Consider the following 15,181-nt stretch of genomic DNA (forward strand, 5'->3'; position numbering starts at 1 on the left):
GAAGAAATCTACTGAAGCTTTCTCTTTTATAAAATATCCTGCAGGTCTACTGTGTTTTTAAATAGAATTAAATGAGATTATAAAACTGAGACATGATAAGATCATCCAACAATAACAACAGCCAAATAATAATGATACCAGCATCTTTGCAATACAGACTTACTACATAAAACCCCCCAGATTTCACTGCATTTCCAGAAAAACCCTAAGCATCCAAAACCCACAAAAAAAAAAAACCAACAACCCAAGACACTAGGAAGTGACTTACCCATGTTCTTCTCTATGGGGATAAACAGGTATCCGGTGTGTGACAGATGACGATGGTACATGTGGACTTCTCATGCAGGGCAGCTGTTGGGAATTTTCAGCAGGTGACCCAGCAGCTGTTGTCACAGTGTAGGTGAGTGACCACGTATAAGATTGCATAGCTCCTGCAGACAAACAAGCATTAAAGGAATACAGCTAACATGGGCTGTTGTTCATAGAGGTGTTAAATGCTTTGGGATCATTACAGGAAAGCAATCTAATAGGCATTGATAATGGAAACAGCATCAACCAAAGTGAACAAAACAGTTATGTCTGAGGCATAAATAAAAATACAAATAGATCATCTGGAGTGTGCAAAGATCCAAAGGTAAGACACACATCTGGAATAGCTCAGGCTGTGAACTTTTAGTGTGGTATTGTAATTTTGAGGCTATCATTTTTCAGAAAAACTGGGATAGGACTTAGAAAGGGAGGAACACCAGTGCTAATATTTCTGAGGCATGATGCACCAAACCCTGAGGTCTCTCTCACATGGAGTGGGCTGCTGGCCTATTTAGCTCTAAGGCTGATCAGGCCTGGAGCGAGGCAGGAAGTATGATCAGAACAATGATGGATTAGAAAAAGATGGGTGTTACGCAAATACATTTCTTGAATCCTTTCCCAGTTTGTATCTGTTCTACCCAACTAGGTAGCACCCTTTGTAGTGGCAACACAGTGGTAGATCTCCAGATTATGACAAATATATAGACAGACATAGCCTAGCCATTTTCTTCCAGCAAATAACATTTCTTTCTTCCTTTGAGGTGGCAGAGACTGGACTTAATTTATTTTTTCATGTAGACCATTTGTGAGAAGAGCAAAGCAAAGAAGTGGGTTTTCCATTTTGCTTGGAAGGTGCTGAGTTTTTTAATCATCCTGATCCCTTCCAGGCAGGAACTCCAGATTCATGAGCCAGCTGCTGAGAAACCTTTGTCCTTTGCACACACCCCTTTCACTCAGGAGGCTGACAGATCCATTGTTCCAGTATAACATAGCTCTTGCTGGAGGTCATGACCATACTGGCTGAGATTACCCTGCAAATGAGGACCAGAACACTGAATTTAACCCAATGCGAGCACTAGTTTGGGGGTCTCTGGGCACTCTTGACTCTTTTTCAGTAGCTAAAAGGAATTGCAGGAGGTGACTCATTTTTTTCAACGTGGATTCTAGGACTTCCTGTAGTATGAAAAGGCCTAATTCAAAAAGGGAAGTGATTGTGTTACCAGGTCTGTGTCCGCTCCATGGCTTTGGGGAACAAAAAGCCTATCTCAGATGTGCATAATTTTATTTAGGTGTGTGTGATTTTATTTGGAAAAATCAGACAACTGATTTTTTGAAAAGGGAAATGCTTAATTCTGGGTGTGAACATAGGCATTCTGAGCTTCATGAGGTAACTCCAGATTGAAATACTCCAGCAGGGTGTGATTTGGTGCTCTTACAGCAGAGACACCCTTGGATGTGTCATGGCCAAGGATATTCGTGCTAGGCCTGTTTTCACATGCCTCCCTTTTCTGTCACCAACTTGAATTTTCAGTCTTGAGAACCATTGAGATCCCTGAGACCGAAGAGGAAGCATATGCATTTGAGCTAGCACGTCAGTGCTGCTGTGGCTGTGAGCAGCCATGGTTCTTTGAGTTGAGGAAAAGTGCTTAAGGAAGCCTACCTTCACTAGAAAATATAGTTTATGTGGAAGGGGATGAAACTACTTATGCCGGCACCAAATAGCTTCATTTGAAAACAAGAGAAAAACTGTTCTGAAAATATCAACAACTTGTCTGCAGAATATTTTGGGGAAACATTTCAATTTCAAAAGGTCAACATATTTTTCTAGTGTTATTTTCCAAAAGAAAATGTGAAACTTTGTTTCAAAACAGGCCTAAATTCAACAGGCAAAAACAAAGAGAAAAGAAAGAGAAGGAGGACAACAAAGATGGTGAAAAAAACCAAATACTTACTTTTAGGTATTATTACTATTTTTTTTTCACCTTTTCACTTTTTAAATTCAATATAAAACAAAAGTATAACTTTGACCTGATTTTACTTTTTTCCAAGAAAAAATTTAGCCATTGAACCAAAAATCTCATGACCAAAAGATGCTTTGCATTTTACCAATATGGTTAATTTGGCTGGCCTCAGCCGTTATGACAGCCTCCTTTCTTTTTTTTTTTTTTTTTTTAAATAGTAGGGATCTTATCTCAGTCTGAAGAAAATTAGTAAGTCCAAGGCAGCAAGTTGTTTCATGTGCTCCCTGTGGGAAATCAGACTCCTTGGATGAGAGGACTTGGCCACTCCTGGCATTCAAGTCTAACTGGCAGCTACCTCTGTTCAATTTTAAAATAAATGTTTAGGGTGTAACACGCTTTGTGCCTGTCCAGACAACACAGAAACAGAGAATAGGTCTTGCACTGGAAGAGTTGTGAATATCTTTGTTTAGTTTTCCTAACCAAGAATTGACCCTGGTACTACAGGACAGTGCTTCACACAGCTGCTCTAGGAAATACTATCTTTTGGAGGTTATGGTTTAGAAACAAATGTATGTTGGCTTTTACTCTGGATTTACAGACTGACATAAAGCTGTTCAAATATTTTTTTTTCAGGATGTTCTTGGGTATCTACCGTTGCCTCACTTCTCTTTGCATTTGTGTAAGGGATGATAGCATTATTTTCAGTGACCTAGTCACAAAGACAGAGGGGAAGGACAGAAGAAGACAACAGATTTGCAGACGTGTGTAAGTATATATCAGGTCAGCCAGGATAGTGCCAACATTGCGGTGGGTGGAAAAGGTGAATGAGACAAGTCTGAAAGTTTTTCTTTTTAAAAGTTAGCTTTTAATACCCTCCTATGTCCCAGGCCTATATGATTAATTTCCTGAGCTGGCTGCAGAATTGAACTCCAGGACATGAAGTCTCTCTTAGATATGACTGAACCCAACTGAACTGCTTTCTGAAATAAGCAAAAACAATAGTGATTGAGCAACATTTTGCTCTGCTTTGTGTTCTGAACATGCAGGGTTTGATTAAAATAGGGATGTTCATTTATTATCACTCCTTTTTCTTTTCTCTTTCAATGAAAACTTTGGGTTTGAGGATACTAACCAAGAGGCCATCTGACCTGTAGGAGAGCCAAATATAAAGGGAACTGCTATCAGTCCAACAACGGCCCTGTTGTCATTGGTGCCATCATGTACACTAGTGCAGAAAGAAACAAAAGGTGCTTCATGATGCTGCATTTTGTATTTGCTTTGTGCTGGAGTAAATGACCACCCAGGTACAAGCAAGACACTCACAGCACTGTGTATTATGTCTGGTAGTAAGCGGTACTGTCAACCTCAAGCAATCAGAAATCTGGAGTCAGACCCCCATTCCACCCCCACACAACAAAGAGATTATCTTAACTATCAGCTTTAGAAACAGCACAAACCCTTCCATTTGGAAGGGGAGCACTGCCTTTTGAAAGTGGAACCTTTGACTTTTACACTCTGTAGCTATGAGAATTAAACTCTGATTGTTGAACAAGAGCTGGTGTTCTCATATATTTGTATGAGTCCAGGAGCTGAAGCTTTCGGATAAAACCAGAAGTTTGTTGTACTCACACACACGCATATGAGGGATGGTAGCTCTGTGCCAGATTCCCAGAACTTTAATACCTAGCCTAAACTTAGAAGAACAGTGACCTTAAATGACCATTGCTGACCTGAAGAATTAGACACATACATTTCTTGAAACTAAACAGTAAGCAGCATAGATTAGTTTACTAACATATTAGGAACTACTTACAATTTAGAGTTCATTTCAGGTTGTCTAAAAACCATTGCATTGGCAAATGAGTAATCACAGCTTTAAGAAGGGCTTTAAGAGAGAATAGCATAGTCAGCCACATAGCTATCACTTTTCTTACAATATTGTTGCAGTTTGAACAATCATTAATCTGGCCTTTGTGATTTAGAAAGGATGGAGACTAATTATTCTTTTAAATGTCTTGTAACTTAACAAAAAGTTTTAAATAAAACGTTAGCTAAGCCATGCCAGATGTTCTACCACTGAATGCTATATATGGGATTTACCTTTCTTTTGCTTGCCAGTTTTGTGCTGACCACTGACTGAAGGAAAAAAAGTTAAAATGCAAGTTTAATAGTTAATTTTTATTGCTAATGCCACAACCAAGAAAGAGTTAAGGAGGCCTTAAACTGGGGAACTGAGAGCTAGTGGAAACCTATAGAACTGGGTCTCAAGATTTGCAATGCATTTGCAGAGTCCTACATTCACCTCATAAAAAACACAGAAGAAAATTAATAGAGTGTACTTTAAATATATCTCTCCAGAACAGAGATTCCTGTTCCAAAATATTCTATGTATTAATGCCCCAAATCTCTATATGGAATAGTTTGATTATATGTAATACATCTTCAGCACTCCCATTTTCAAGTATAACAATTCCCCATAGCTGAAACATGGTTGCTATTTCGTATAACTTTATGTGAATGAACCCTGCATTCCATGATGTAATGGTTATCAAACTAAAAACATGATCAGTTCGTCTACATGATGAACATAGGAAATTGAGGTATTACTAATTGCCAAAATTAAGACCAGGAAATGGCCACATACTTACATTTAATCTTAACCAGACCACTACTTGCACTGACAAATTTGGCTTGTGCTAGGCAAAAATGCTTTTCAGACTTGCAAAAGTGGGACTTCACCAGACCCTAAGAATAAAATCCAATTCAACCAAACAAAAGTTTTTAAAACAACCTAAAAATGAAAAGCTGGAAAAAACAGAGATCTAAAATAATCAGAAATAGCTATCTTGCCTAAGAAGTTCTGCTATGGGAACAACTACACCCAGTTCTACTGCCTGTATTGTGGGAATAGGTCCTTCAACCATTGTTCCCAAATGATCCTGTTTATGGCTTGAGACTTCAAATTAGCAGACCTTGGCCTTACCAGGACATAAAAAAATCAGAGAGGGTGAGAGAATAGAACAGACTATAATAAAATAACAAACAACATGAAAACAAAGAGGAATTGCATTTGTAATATTTGTGAGAGTCCATTCTCTTGCATTACTCGTGGGATTCAGGAGGGATATGTAAGATCCATGCAGTTCCCAGGACTGCCCAGATCTGTGCCTAGGTCAAATACCTACGTCAAGTAAGCTGAAGGTGGAAGCCCAAGATAGCTGACAAATACACTATCCTATAAATACGGAATAAGCTTTGGGTTAATAGTTATGATGGTCACATAGAGTTACAGTCTCTGCAGCCTAAACACAAGTCCCTTGAATCTCCCTTCCTGTCAATGCCACTGGAGACCACACAGTTCCATGCTTTTCAGTCTTTTACTTCTGTGTACAGTTCTGCGTCATACTAAGTTCTGGTTATAACATCCCAGCAATCCCATTGGGCCACAGTGTCTACACAGGAAGCTACCCACTAAATCAGCGTTTCCAGGCTCAAACGTACACACCACCTCCAGCACTGCCCGATCCAAAGCAGTGTGCTCATCTGCCATGTCTAGGAATAATGTGCCTTTTGTCTAGCTGTTCTGGGGGTGATACCATCCTCTTTCCCTCTTAAATATAGCATAGTCTCCAACAGTGAAAAAACGTTATGTTTCGATGTAGGGATAAATGTTCTTAAATCCCTATCCACCACAACTATGCATTGTGCTTCCCTGTGGTGCCTTTGGAAACATGAAAAACATTTGTCAGAAAGATTTATTAGTCCTTTAGCCACTGCCAAACTCTCCAGTGTGGTAAATCATCACTTTCTGACATTCTTTCAAGAATGTTTTGTAACTTTTCTAGTATGTCACAAAAGTGATAGTTTCCACATTCTGATTATACATCCATTTCACTGAGGAGCAGCAAAGCTGGAATTTCACTGCCTGGAATGCCTTCTGAGTGTCATTCACATTTCTGCCCTTTTTTCCCATGAGTTAAGAGAACACTGTCTTTTGATCATACAGACAGACTGTCCTGCCCACATCCAAAAGGTAATGCATGAGTTTTACATCAGAGTACAGAAGATGGTTGCCCATTTATACAGAACAAACAAGAAGCCAGTTTTGTGCTTAGTGTTTTCTGACAATCCTGCCCACAAATTGACTACCTTTAAGCACAGGTTTTTAATCTGTGGGCCCACCAGAATACAAGTGCCTCTTGAGTTTCCATAATACAGTATGCAACTGAAAACAGGCTTCAGACATGTAATTCCTAGTCTCTAATATTGAAAGATGAAAGTTATCAATGATGTGTAAAACATTCCCAAGAGAAACTTGTGCAGCTATTTAAAAATATTTGGATATCAAAAAAGTTGAAAGATATCCGATTACCATTTTACCCACCAGGAGTTCCTGAACCACTAGCGGTTCCAGATTTTGAAAACCTCACTAAGCCTTAAAATACCTGGCACATTTCCTTGAAGCATATAAAATTTTTCAGAGAGACTGATTGCCCTTGATGACATTGAAGATGACAAAAAATGCTGTATTAATAAATAATTATTTTGAGGCATCACTAGAAATATGAAAAATTGGACTGATTTTTAAAACCATTTAGAAATAAAGTGACAGGCCTGCTCTTCTGAGGGCCTCAGCTACTGAGCAGATTCTGATATGCTGAGATCTGGGATCTCCTGTTAGGCCTTTGGACTCCGAACATCAGATCTTTTTCCTGTTAGATTGCACATCATGTTTGAATACAGACAGAAGGCATAACTAATACTTTAAACAGATTTCTGTTTGGGAAGGCTTCTAATCTCTTGAAAGCCAGCATATCATGTTCTCATGCTCAATTTCAGGTGACCAAGTGCAAACACCATCGTCAAGCAGACCCAGCTGCCATAGCTACAACCTACCTGTTGTAGCTGCTATGACACCATACTCTGGGGACTGATTGCTGACAGGTGAGGGGGCAGAGGGCACTTCAACTGAGGTGGCAGATTTAGCTGGGGAGAATGGCACTGGGGAGGGAGTTGGAGGAACTTGTTCACTCAGAATAATTTCTTCTCGTAGTTCTGCTGCAGGATGAGAGAAAAATAATCAATCGTAGTTAAATGTAGAGTCAAGGAACACTGCGGAACTAAAGAATTAATGGAATCAGTTAAGTTCTGTAGGCTGTATTTCAAGAAATGCATAGCAGGAGTCACAAACCTTTGAAACAGTACTTCTGTAACATTCAGCATTACAACCTTCAGTGTACCTTCATAAGACCTCTTAAAGAGCTTTTTTTCCTGTTCTATAGATAGGGAACTCATGCACAGACAGCTTAAGGTTATATTCCTGTAATATACTATTAGATACCTAAAATTAGGAGTCCATTCTGAGTCAGGCACTCCTACTCCTTCTAGAGACATTCAAAAGAAACAGGAATCTCCAGGGTATTCCAGTGGCTTTTGGCCATGACCTTCTCTCTTCATTGACTAAAGAACATGACACTCTGGATAGTTCTAGCTGTTAAAGCTATGTGGAAAGTACACAGGGATAAGCCACTTGTCTGTCAAAAAAACAAGAGGCTATGGCAGGGCAATGAATTAAATCCAGGTCTTTCAACACAGAAGATATTACGCTAATCAGTGAAATTTCTTTTTCCCATAAATCTACAGGGTGACAAATTAAGCTACAGCTAAAATGAAGACTGGAACTTTCCAAAGGTGATGGAGGGGTTTAACTTGTCAAAATTAAGGGGAGATGCAAGGATGAAATGAGGGACTGAAGATCCCTCATTACAAGGGGCTGCTCTGAGCAGAGAGACTAAAGTCAATCTCTGTTTGCTTCTGTTCAAGCCAGTCAGTGCAGAGTGAGTAGAGCAGGACTCAGAATCTGCTTCTGAATAGGTGTTTAGGACATAAGTGTACAAGAAATGATAGCTTTGGTTTTTGTCTTTGCTCATTTCTCCCATCTCTCCCTCTTATTTAGACTGGTAAAATCCATTAATATCAGTGAATTTATTTAGTGTTAAACCAGGGTGAGAGAGACTCAAGACTGGGTTCACTGAAATACAATGGTGGCTTAGACAGACTAACTGAGGTTAAAGGCTCAGTACAAAAATCTCTTACTGAAACATCAAGTGTGTGCTTAGGAATGGGGTTCAGACACCCAGAGTTACACAGCATGAACCAGGCAGGCCTCTCTCACAATGTATTAACCAGGGACGCCTCACAATGACTCACAAATTACTTATTTCAAATCATGATGGAACTGGAAAACACTTTGCTCCTAGGTGAACCTCACTGGATTAGGTGAGGATAAAGAAATGTCCTAACAGAAAATAATGAATCCAGTGGAACAAAACAACAAAAGACAAATAAAAGAATAAACTCACCTGTGCTTCCTTCTCCTTTCATTGCCCTCATTAGCTCATTAGCTCTCTCCTGACAATGCAGTGATTCTAGCAGGTACAATACGTAGTCATCAAACATCAAGTGAATAAGGTGAAAAGACCCTGGCAATAAAGTGAACAAACAAAAAAGCCATTGACTGTCTCAATACACTTGTTAAACCAATGATTACAGTATTCAACACAAACAGTACTGAGTAGGACTCCCTCTGTATGCTACTATCACTGAAGTATCTCTTACTCTAGGTAAGAGAGATCAAAGCAAAACTGGGGACTAGCAAACTCTGTCCACTCTTGTATTTATACCAATTATTGTGGTTTAGGGTGCAAGGAAGCTGCCTAGCTGAGAGGTGGGACTTGATGGAGTTGTATTCTCCTACATTAGTGTTGAACCATTGAATTGTTTCCTTTTATCTAAAGGACAAGATATAAGTTTCTGTCAGAAGTAGAATCCTGAATTGGTTGCCTTAGTGACACTTCCTGGTATGAATTTTCTGAACTACCTGTGTCATTAGACAAAGAAATGAGAGACTAATCAATAGGAAGGTAGAAACAATCTTCCAAATATCATTATGGTACATCTCCAGTGCATTGGCTGGAGTGGATGAGACATCCATTAACTGCCAAACATAGAGGTATTAGAAAAAATTGTGGATGTCTTAAATGGAAAGGCTTGTGCCAAATCCTTGCTCTGTTGTATTTCTCCTACTACATTATCTTTTCCTAATTATCAGTTTGACTCATATCAGCAGCATAACATTTGGCCTGTTTCTGTGCTTTCCTCTGAAGATGCCATGGATACTGCCATGACAGGAATGTGAAAAACTTAAGGGCTAAAGGACTCAAGGGAAGAGTATGGAGAAAAGAAAATGTGGGGATTGAGGCAAAAGCACTTTGAAAATTAGTAGTAAAAGGAGATTATACAGATAGCTGTCTGCCACAAATCCTCAAGTAAGATTTGAGTACAGATGGAGAACTTGCTAACGTTGTTAGGAGGAAGGACTGGGTGATGCTATGAACTAAAGAAATGGAAATGAAATTCAATAGCATGCTGTAAGAAGTACTGCCCTTAGAGATTTGTATCATCCTCTGTTTTCTATACTTCCTCTGTAGAAAAAGAAGTACTAATACTATTGCACAAGGCACTGGTGAAACTTCACTTAGAATATTGCATGTAACTCCAGTCACCCATGTTCAAGAAAAATTAGTACAAGTTGAAACTGGTACGGAGAAGATTACCAGGAGGATGCGGGTAACGCATAATAGATTTTAAATTACTAAAAATGCACGGCTGGCTTCATTTTGCAGAAAGGAAGTGAGTTGCTTCCTATAATTTCTAAGGAAGGATACAAGTCAGGGATGGTGAAGAAATGTTTGCCCTAGAGCACACACAGCCACAAAAATAGATGTGTAAGAAGAGATCATAGATGCATTTCAGGGGAAAATTAGAGGAGCAAAGCATTAGAGCTGAGGCATTGTGTAGTGTCCTCCTGAAAGGAGTAATATTAATCCATAGGAGAAGACTGACAAATTTCAAGATGGAGTTTGGTCAGTTTATGCAACAGACTTCATGACACAGAGTACCTGTAATAGCTCCAGACAGGATTTGATCATATAATGTGTTTTTTTCTTTTTTTTTTTTTTTTTTTTCCAAAAGCCCCTATGTTTACTTAGACTTGCATGGAATATTTAAAACATGTTCATATAAGTCCTTAAATAAGTATGGCAACTGCAAATGCAGCCAGGTCAAAATAATAGTCAATCCAGCACCTGGCTTAAACCAGAGAAAGATCTCCAGCTGAGAGGGAAACAGATCAACTACTGCCAGACAAAAAAAAAAAAAGCCCATCTAGATGTGTTCCTTTCGAAATTCCATTACTACATTTTGAGGAAAAACACTTCCATGGGAAAAAGGTGCAACAAGTTTCAAAATCAATCAAATTTCATAATGATTGGTTTCTTCACAGGCAAGTTAGGTTTATCTTGGAATACTAGCTTGTACCACAACAAAGCTAACTACCCCTACTCCAACTTCTCTACTCAAACATACTGTTGAAGGGCAAAAGAAGTGGTTTGAAAGACCCTATATCCTTATACAATTCTAGTTGGCAGTTCAGTTTTCAAAGCGACTCTGAGCACATTCTTTTTCTTTGTGACCCGGATGGTCTTTGTGTTTCATTCTCTCACTCCACGCCTGCATGGCTTCTGTCGTCACTGATACGAGCTGAGCACACACACTGGGAGGTGAACGTGTGCCTTTGTGTTCTTGGGCAAGGCAGCACAGAAAAAGGACATGTGTGATTGCAACACCTTTACTACAGGGAGGAAATCTTTGGCTGCTGGTGAAGCTGAAGCATTCAGTTTTTCATTTGTTTCAAGTATCTATGCAAATCAAAATGGCAATAAGTTTTCCCAGCCTTGCAAGGGTAAATAGTGGAGGTTGTCATTTAACTACTGCAGAGAATTTTGTTTTAGAAATCTTCTGGGCTCAAAGCCTTGTTAAACAAAATCCTATTCAATTTAGTACAATAAAGACAGCAGACCTGTCTGATCACCTTGTTACTGACCTAAGATTTCCTCAGTAGAAACCTAGATTATCAAGAATCTCGACAAAATGCTTGCTCTTCTTCTGACTATAGTTTTTCAGTGGAAAGTTTTTGTTGACTTTAGTGCAGGTACTACTGATAAGTATTTCCAAGGTAATAAAAACAGGCCTAAATGCTGGCAAACTTCATACCATGGTATAAAGCTCAGGGTATTTTATTTAGTGTTTCCCATCAAACTCCTTGCTCAGCTTTAATTAAAAAAAAATTTAAGGGAAGTTGCCTGTAGTTTATAAAAATATTTGGAAAGGCTAACCCTAAACACTAAAATGCTAGCAAGCAAATGATAAAAACCCAATATTTGCTATTTTTAAAAAATGTCTTTGTTTTTGGGGGGTCTAATGCTTTATTTTGAAGACTTGGAGTTGGCAATACTGAATGCAGCATTTAAAAACACTTCAGTGGCTTTGTTGCTCTTTTGAATTTCTCTCTTCCTCTCCTATTATTTCTCCCACCGTGTATTTTTAAACTCTGCATAGAGTTTTTGAGTCCAGAATTTGCGTGAAAGACACTAGACAAACAAGTTGTTGCTACTGAATGAATGTAATATTTTTACATTTTTAAATGATTCAAATGAAATGTAAGCTGTAGAGTGAAACCAATATCAGGGCACACATTTCAGCGACACAGTGAATAGCTATTCAGCACAATGTACAAAAATTTATTCTGTGTTTGCAAGCTACTGTTGTTCACATGAAACTATTTGGTTCTTTCAAGTACATCTTTAAGTACTGAAACAAATACAACTGTGGCTGGCAAACCATACACTTCCTTAGGAAAAGGTAAGAAGTAATTCAAGAAACCATAGTTACAATAATAAATAGCATTTGGCTCCAGTTTTCAGGAGTTAACAGAAATCATGGCAGTGATTATGTACAGTAACTACCAGCAGCTATTAACAGACACAGCAATTATGTTTAAGTAGCAAAACAAGTGAGATTTCCAGATCTAGAGAAAATCATGGAGCTTCTATTATTAATTAGTTAGTTTATACACTGGGTGCATTACCCGAACACTGCCACCAACTGTGCCTTTGATATGCATAGACAGGAAGGAGGGAGGCAGGCAGGCAGGCACAGAGAAAAAGGGAGACGGAGCAAGACAGAGAGAGGAGCTTTTTTTTCTGCCAGCAATTGTTTCAACCTGCCCATGCCACTATGCTTAAAAGCTTTGCAGGATCAAATCTCTGTGCTAGCTAGTCCAGTGCCAGGTATTCCATCTTCCTCCAATCAGATTTCTGTATTGTATATTTCAAAGATAAAAATGTACTGTCCTGTATATAGTAAAGATCCTGTCATTTAACACATTATTTTACTTAAAAAAAAAATTACACTGTGAGCATCTGAGTCTATATATTGAAGTGGAAAAAATAATTTAAAATCAGTCCATTGAAACAGTTTCCAATGCAGTAAAAATGCAAAACATTTTATCTAAGTTAAGAACAAAGGTATATAGATGTAAATATTTAGAATAGTAAATCATTATTTGTTTCTTTCCATAGAACTCACTTAAATGCATACATTTTTTTGAAAAGCTAGAAGGAACTCTGTTAAATTAAGTGCAAAAGAGTTTCTGCCATCTAGCTCTGAGCTGCTTCCATTCAATGGTTATTCTTTTGGAGCTTGCTCAACTCTAAACCATGAACAATGTGTCAAATGGCCTTGCAGTGAAGAGTAGCATCATTAATACAAATTATTACAAATTATTACAAATTTGTGTCCCTGGCTAAATAACAGTTGGGACATTTTGGGGGAAACAAGGGAGGGATAGCCCAAGCTTCTGCCCAATAGGATGAGGGTATGGTTTTGGTATCATTCTCCTCTTTGAAAATCTGAAGGCTCAGATCTCCTCCTGCCTCTACTGGAAACACACTTGAGCAAGGAAACTCCATCCTGTATAAATAAGAGTTAGAACAGGGACTGAACCAATGCTTCTCCCTTCACCTCCCAGGAGAAAACATGCCTAGCAGGCTGCAGACGTCTGCAGCTCAACAAATGGTTATGTGTTTTGTACAAAGTGAAAGTTTCAAAAGAAGAGATGAGAAAACCCTCCTGCAAGACAAATCCTCTCGCCTTTTGGTTAGAAACCTTCCTCTGGTAGCAATTAACACTGATTCAGGACTGCTGAGGCAGGCAACTGTAGTTTAAGCACCAAAACACAGCAGATGCAAAATAATTCTCTTTGATTTTACTTTTTTTTTTTAAAAAAAGTTTCTGAATTGATTAAAATCCCAAACTATCTCAGCTTCACACTGACCACAATGATTTTTTTTTTTTTTAAAGTCTTGCTTTGGTTACCAAGTTGAAGAGAAGTTATTGATCCAGTTCTCATTATAACACCACACACCCATGAAAAACAGATCAGCTATGACCAGCACATTCTTTCCCTGACTATGGTTGCATATAAATATATCAAATTCATGTTCAAAGGTGTATGTCCATGTAGGAAGGAAAATCACGCATTTTGTGTACACAGATATTCTCAGCGAACTAAAAAGACAAAAAAAAAAAAAGACAAAAACCTAAAAATTTAGCTGAGCAGTTAAAGTTCTCAAAAATGACAAATTCAAGACCCAAATTTATAACAGAGACATAGGTACGTTATTTTTTTAGATATTGTGTTACATTATATTATATATCATATCCCAAACTCAAACCAACGACTAATTCTCAAACTTCACATTTTCTCGCTGTGTGGCATGTGTTTCTGTTAATAAGCCAAAAAATCACAGCTGAGGATCACTCTACACATCTTCCAGACAATTGGTAGTCTAATAACTATTTGGGGAATCCCTGTTTGATTAAAGACATTTTGGCGACTGATGCTTTGAAAGAGAGGGTGCTTGATTAGGTTACAAACATATCCTGAACAAGAATAAAAATAATATTATAACATTCAACTCAGTAGCAATAATGTATCCTTAGGGGTACTTTAATGTCAGCATTTCATGAGTTGTAACAGTGAAGCCTCAACACTGCATTAATGCAGGATGTTTTGTCATTTGTTAGATAGCGGTGTGTTTAACGGGTTAGGATTATGTCTGCAGAGAGACGTGTAGCTACCCGAAGTGCTAGAAAACAAAATTCAGCATTTATTCAACACTCATGAAAAGGGATCTTTGAACACTGGGGGAAAGTATACTGTTAAGCAGTATCAGCTACTTTTATGCCCACAACAAAAGAAAAGCTGCAGTGACTCAAGGAGAAAATGAGTCCTAGAGGAGGTGGAAAATAGATGTGACCAGGGTACTGGTACTGAAAACACAAGCTAGCAGATGGAAATTGTAATCATCCTGGGGATGCTTGCTATCCTGCTGTCTAATGGTGACTCGGTAATACCTGTTTAGAAAACTCTTTACAATGGGAAGCTAGTGAAATTAGTTTCAGATTAAAATATAAATACAGGTTATATTGTGCCTCTCAGATGGTATCTGAATTTATGCTGTTAGTTATTTCTAAAAGCATAAAGGGCATCAAAGATCAGCTGGCAGAAAACCTTGCAGTTGTTCAATGCAGTGCCTGCATAAATTTATTATTAATCTTCTACTAAAATATTCTGACAAATGTACATTTATAAAAACCATCCCTCATACAAAACCTGGTCCCAAGTGACTGTGAATGTTCATATTCGTGGCACAGTGGTCCGTTTTCTGTCATTCCTGCTTTTAAGCAATTTTCATCTGAATTCTTTGTATCCCAGGATTCAAGACAAAGCCACTTTTGAAACTGTAGAAAAGCAACATGCTTTTTGATTCAAAAAGTAAAAGTCTATTTTTCCACCCTGATTGAATTCTAATAGAATGGAAGAGAATCTGTCCAAGATATAGAAACACACTTGTTTTGCAAAGGTTAGTTTAAAATGTTATGTCCTTTAAAAGCAGAGCTAGCAAAGTGTTTCACTGGCGAGCTTTTCATCCACTTCAGTGCAAATT

The 15,181-nt window shown here is 38.3% G+C and overlaps 1 protein-coding gene across 1 annotated transcript in view; it reads right to left on the reverse strand.

Annotated features, from left to right (window-relative positions):
• Positions 1–15,181, reverse strand: part of RFX4 (regulatory factor X4) — a 96,464-nt gene that overhangs the window by 15,829 nt on the left and 65,454 nt on the right. The window contains exons 14-16 of the mRNA XM_064457069.1: positions 8,633–8,752; positions 7,167–7,328; positions 269–431 (exon numbers count right to left, since the gene is read on the reverse strand). Of these exons, the coding sequence (XP_064313139.1) occupies positions 269–431; positions 7,167–7,328; positions 8,633–8,752 (445 nt within the window). The remainder of the gene's footprint in view (positions 1–268; positions 432–7,166; positions 7,329–8,632; positions 8,753–15,181) is intronic.

This window comes from Phalacrocorax carbo, chromosome 1 (assembly GCF_963921805.1).
Source record: "Phalacrocorax carbo chromosome 1, bPhaCar2.1, whole genome shotgun sequence".
NCBI lineage: Eukaryota > Metazoa > Chordata > Aves > Suliformes > Phalacrocoracidae > Phalacrocorax > Phalacrocorax carbo.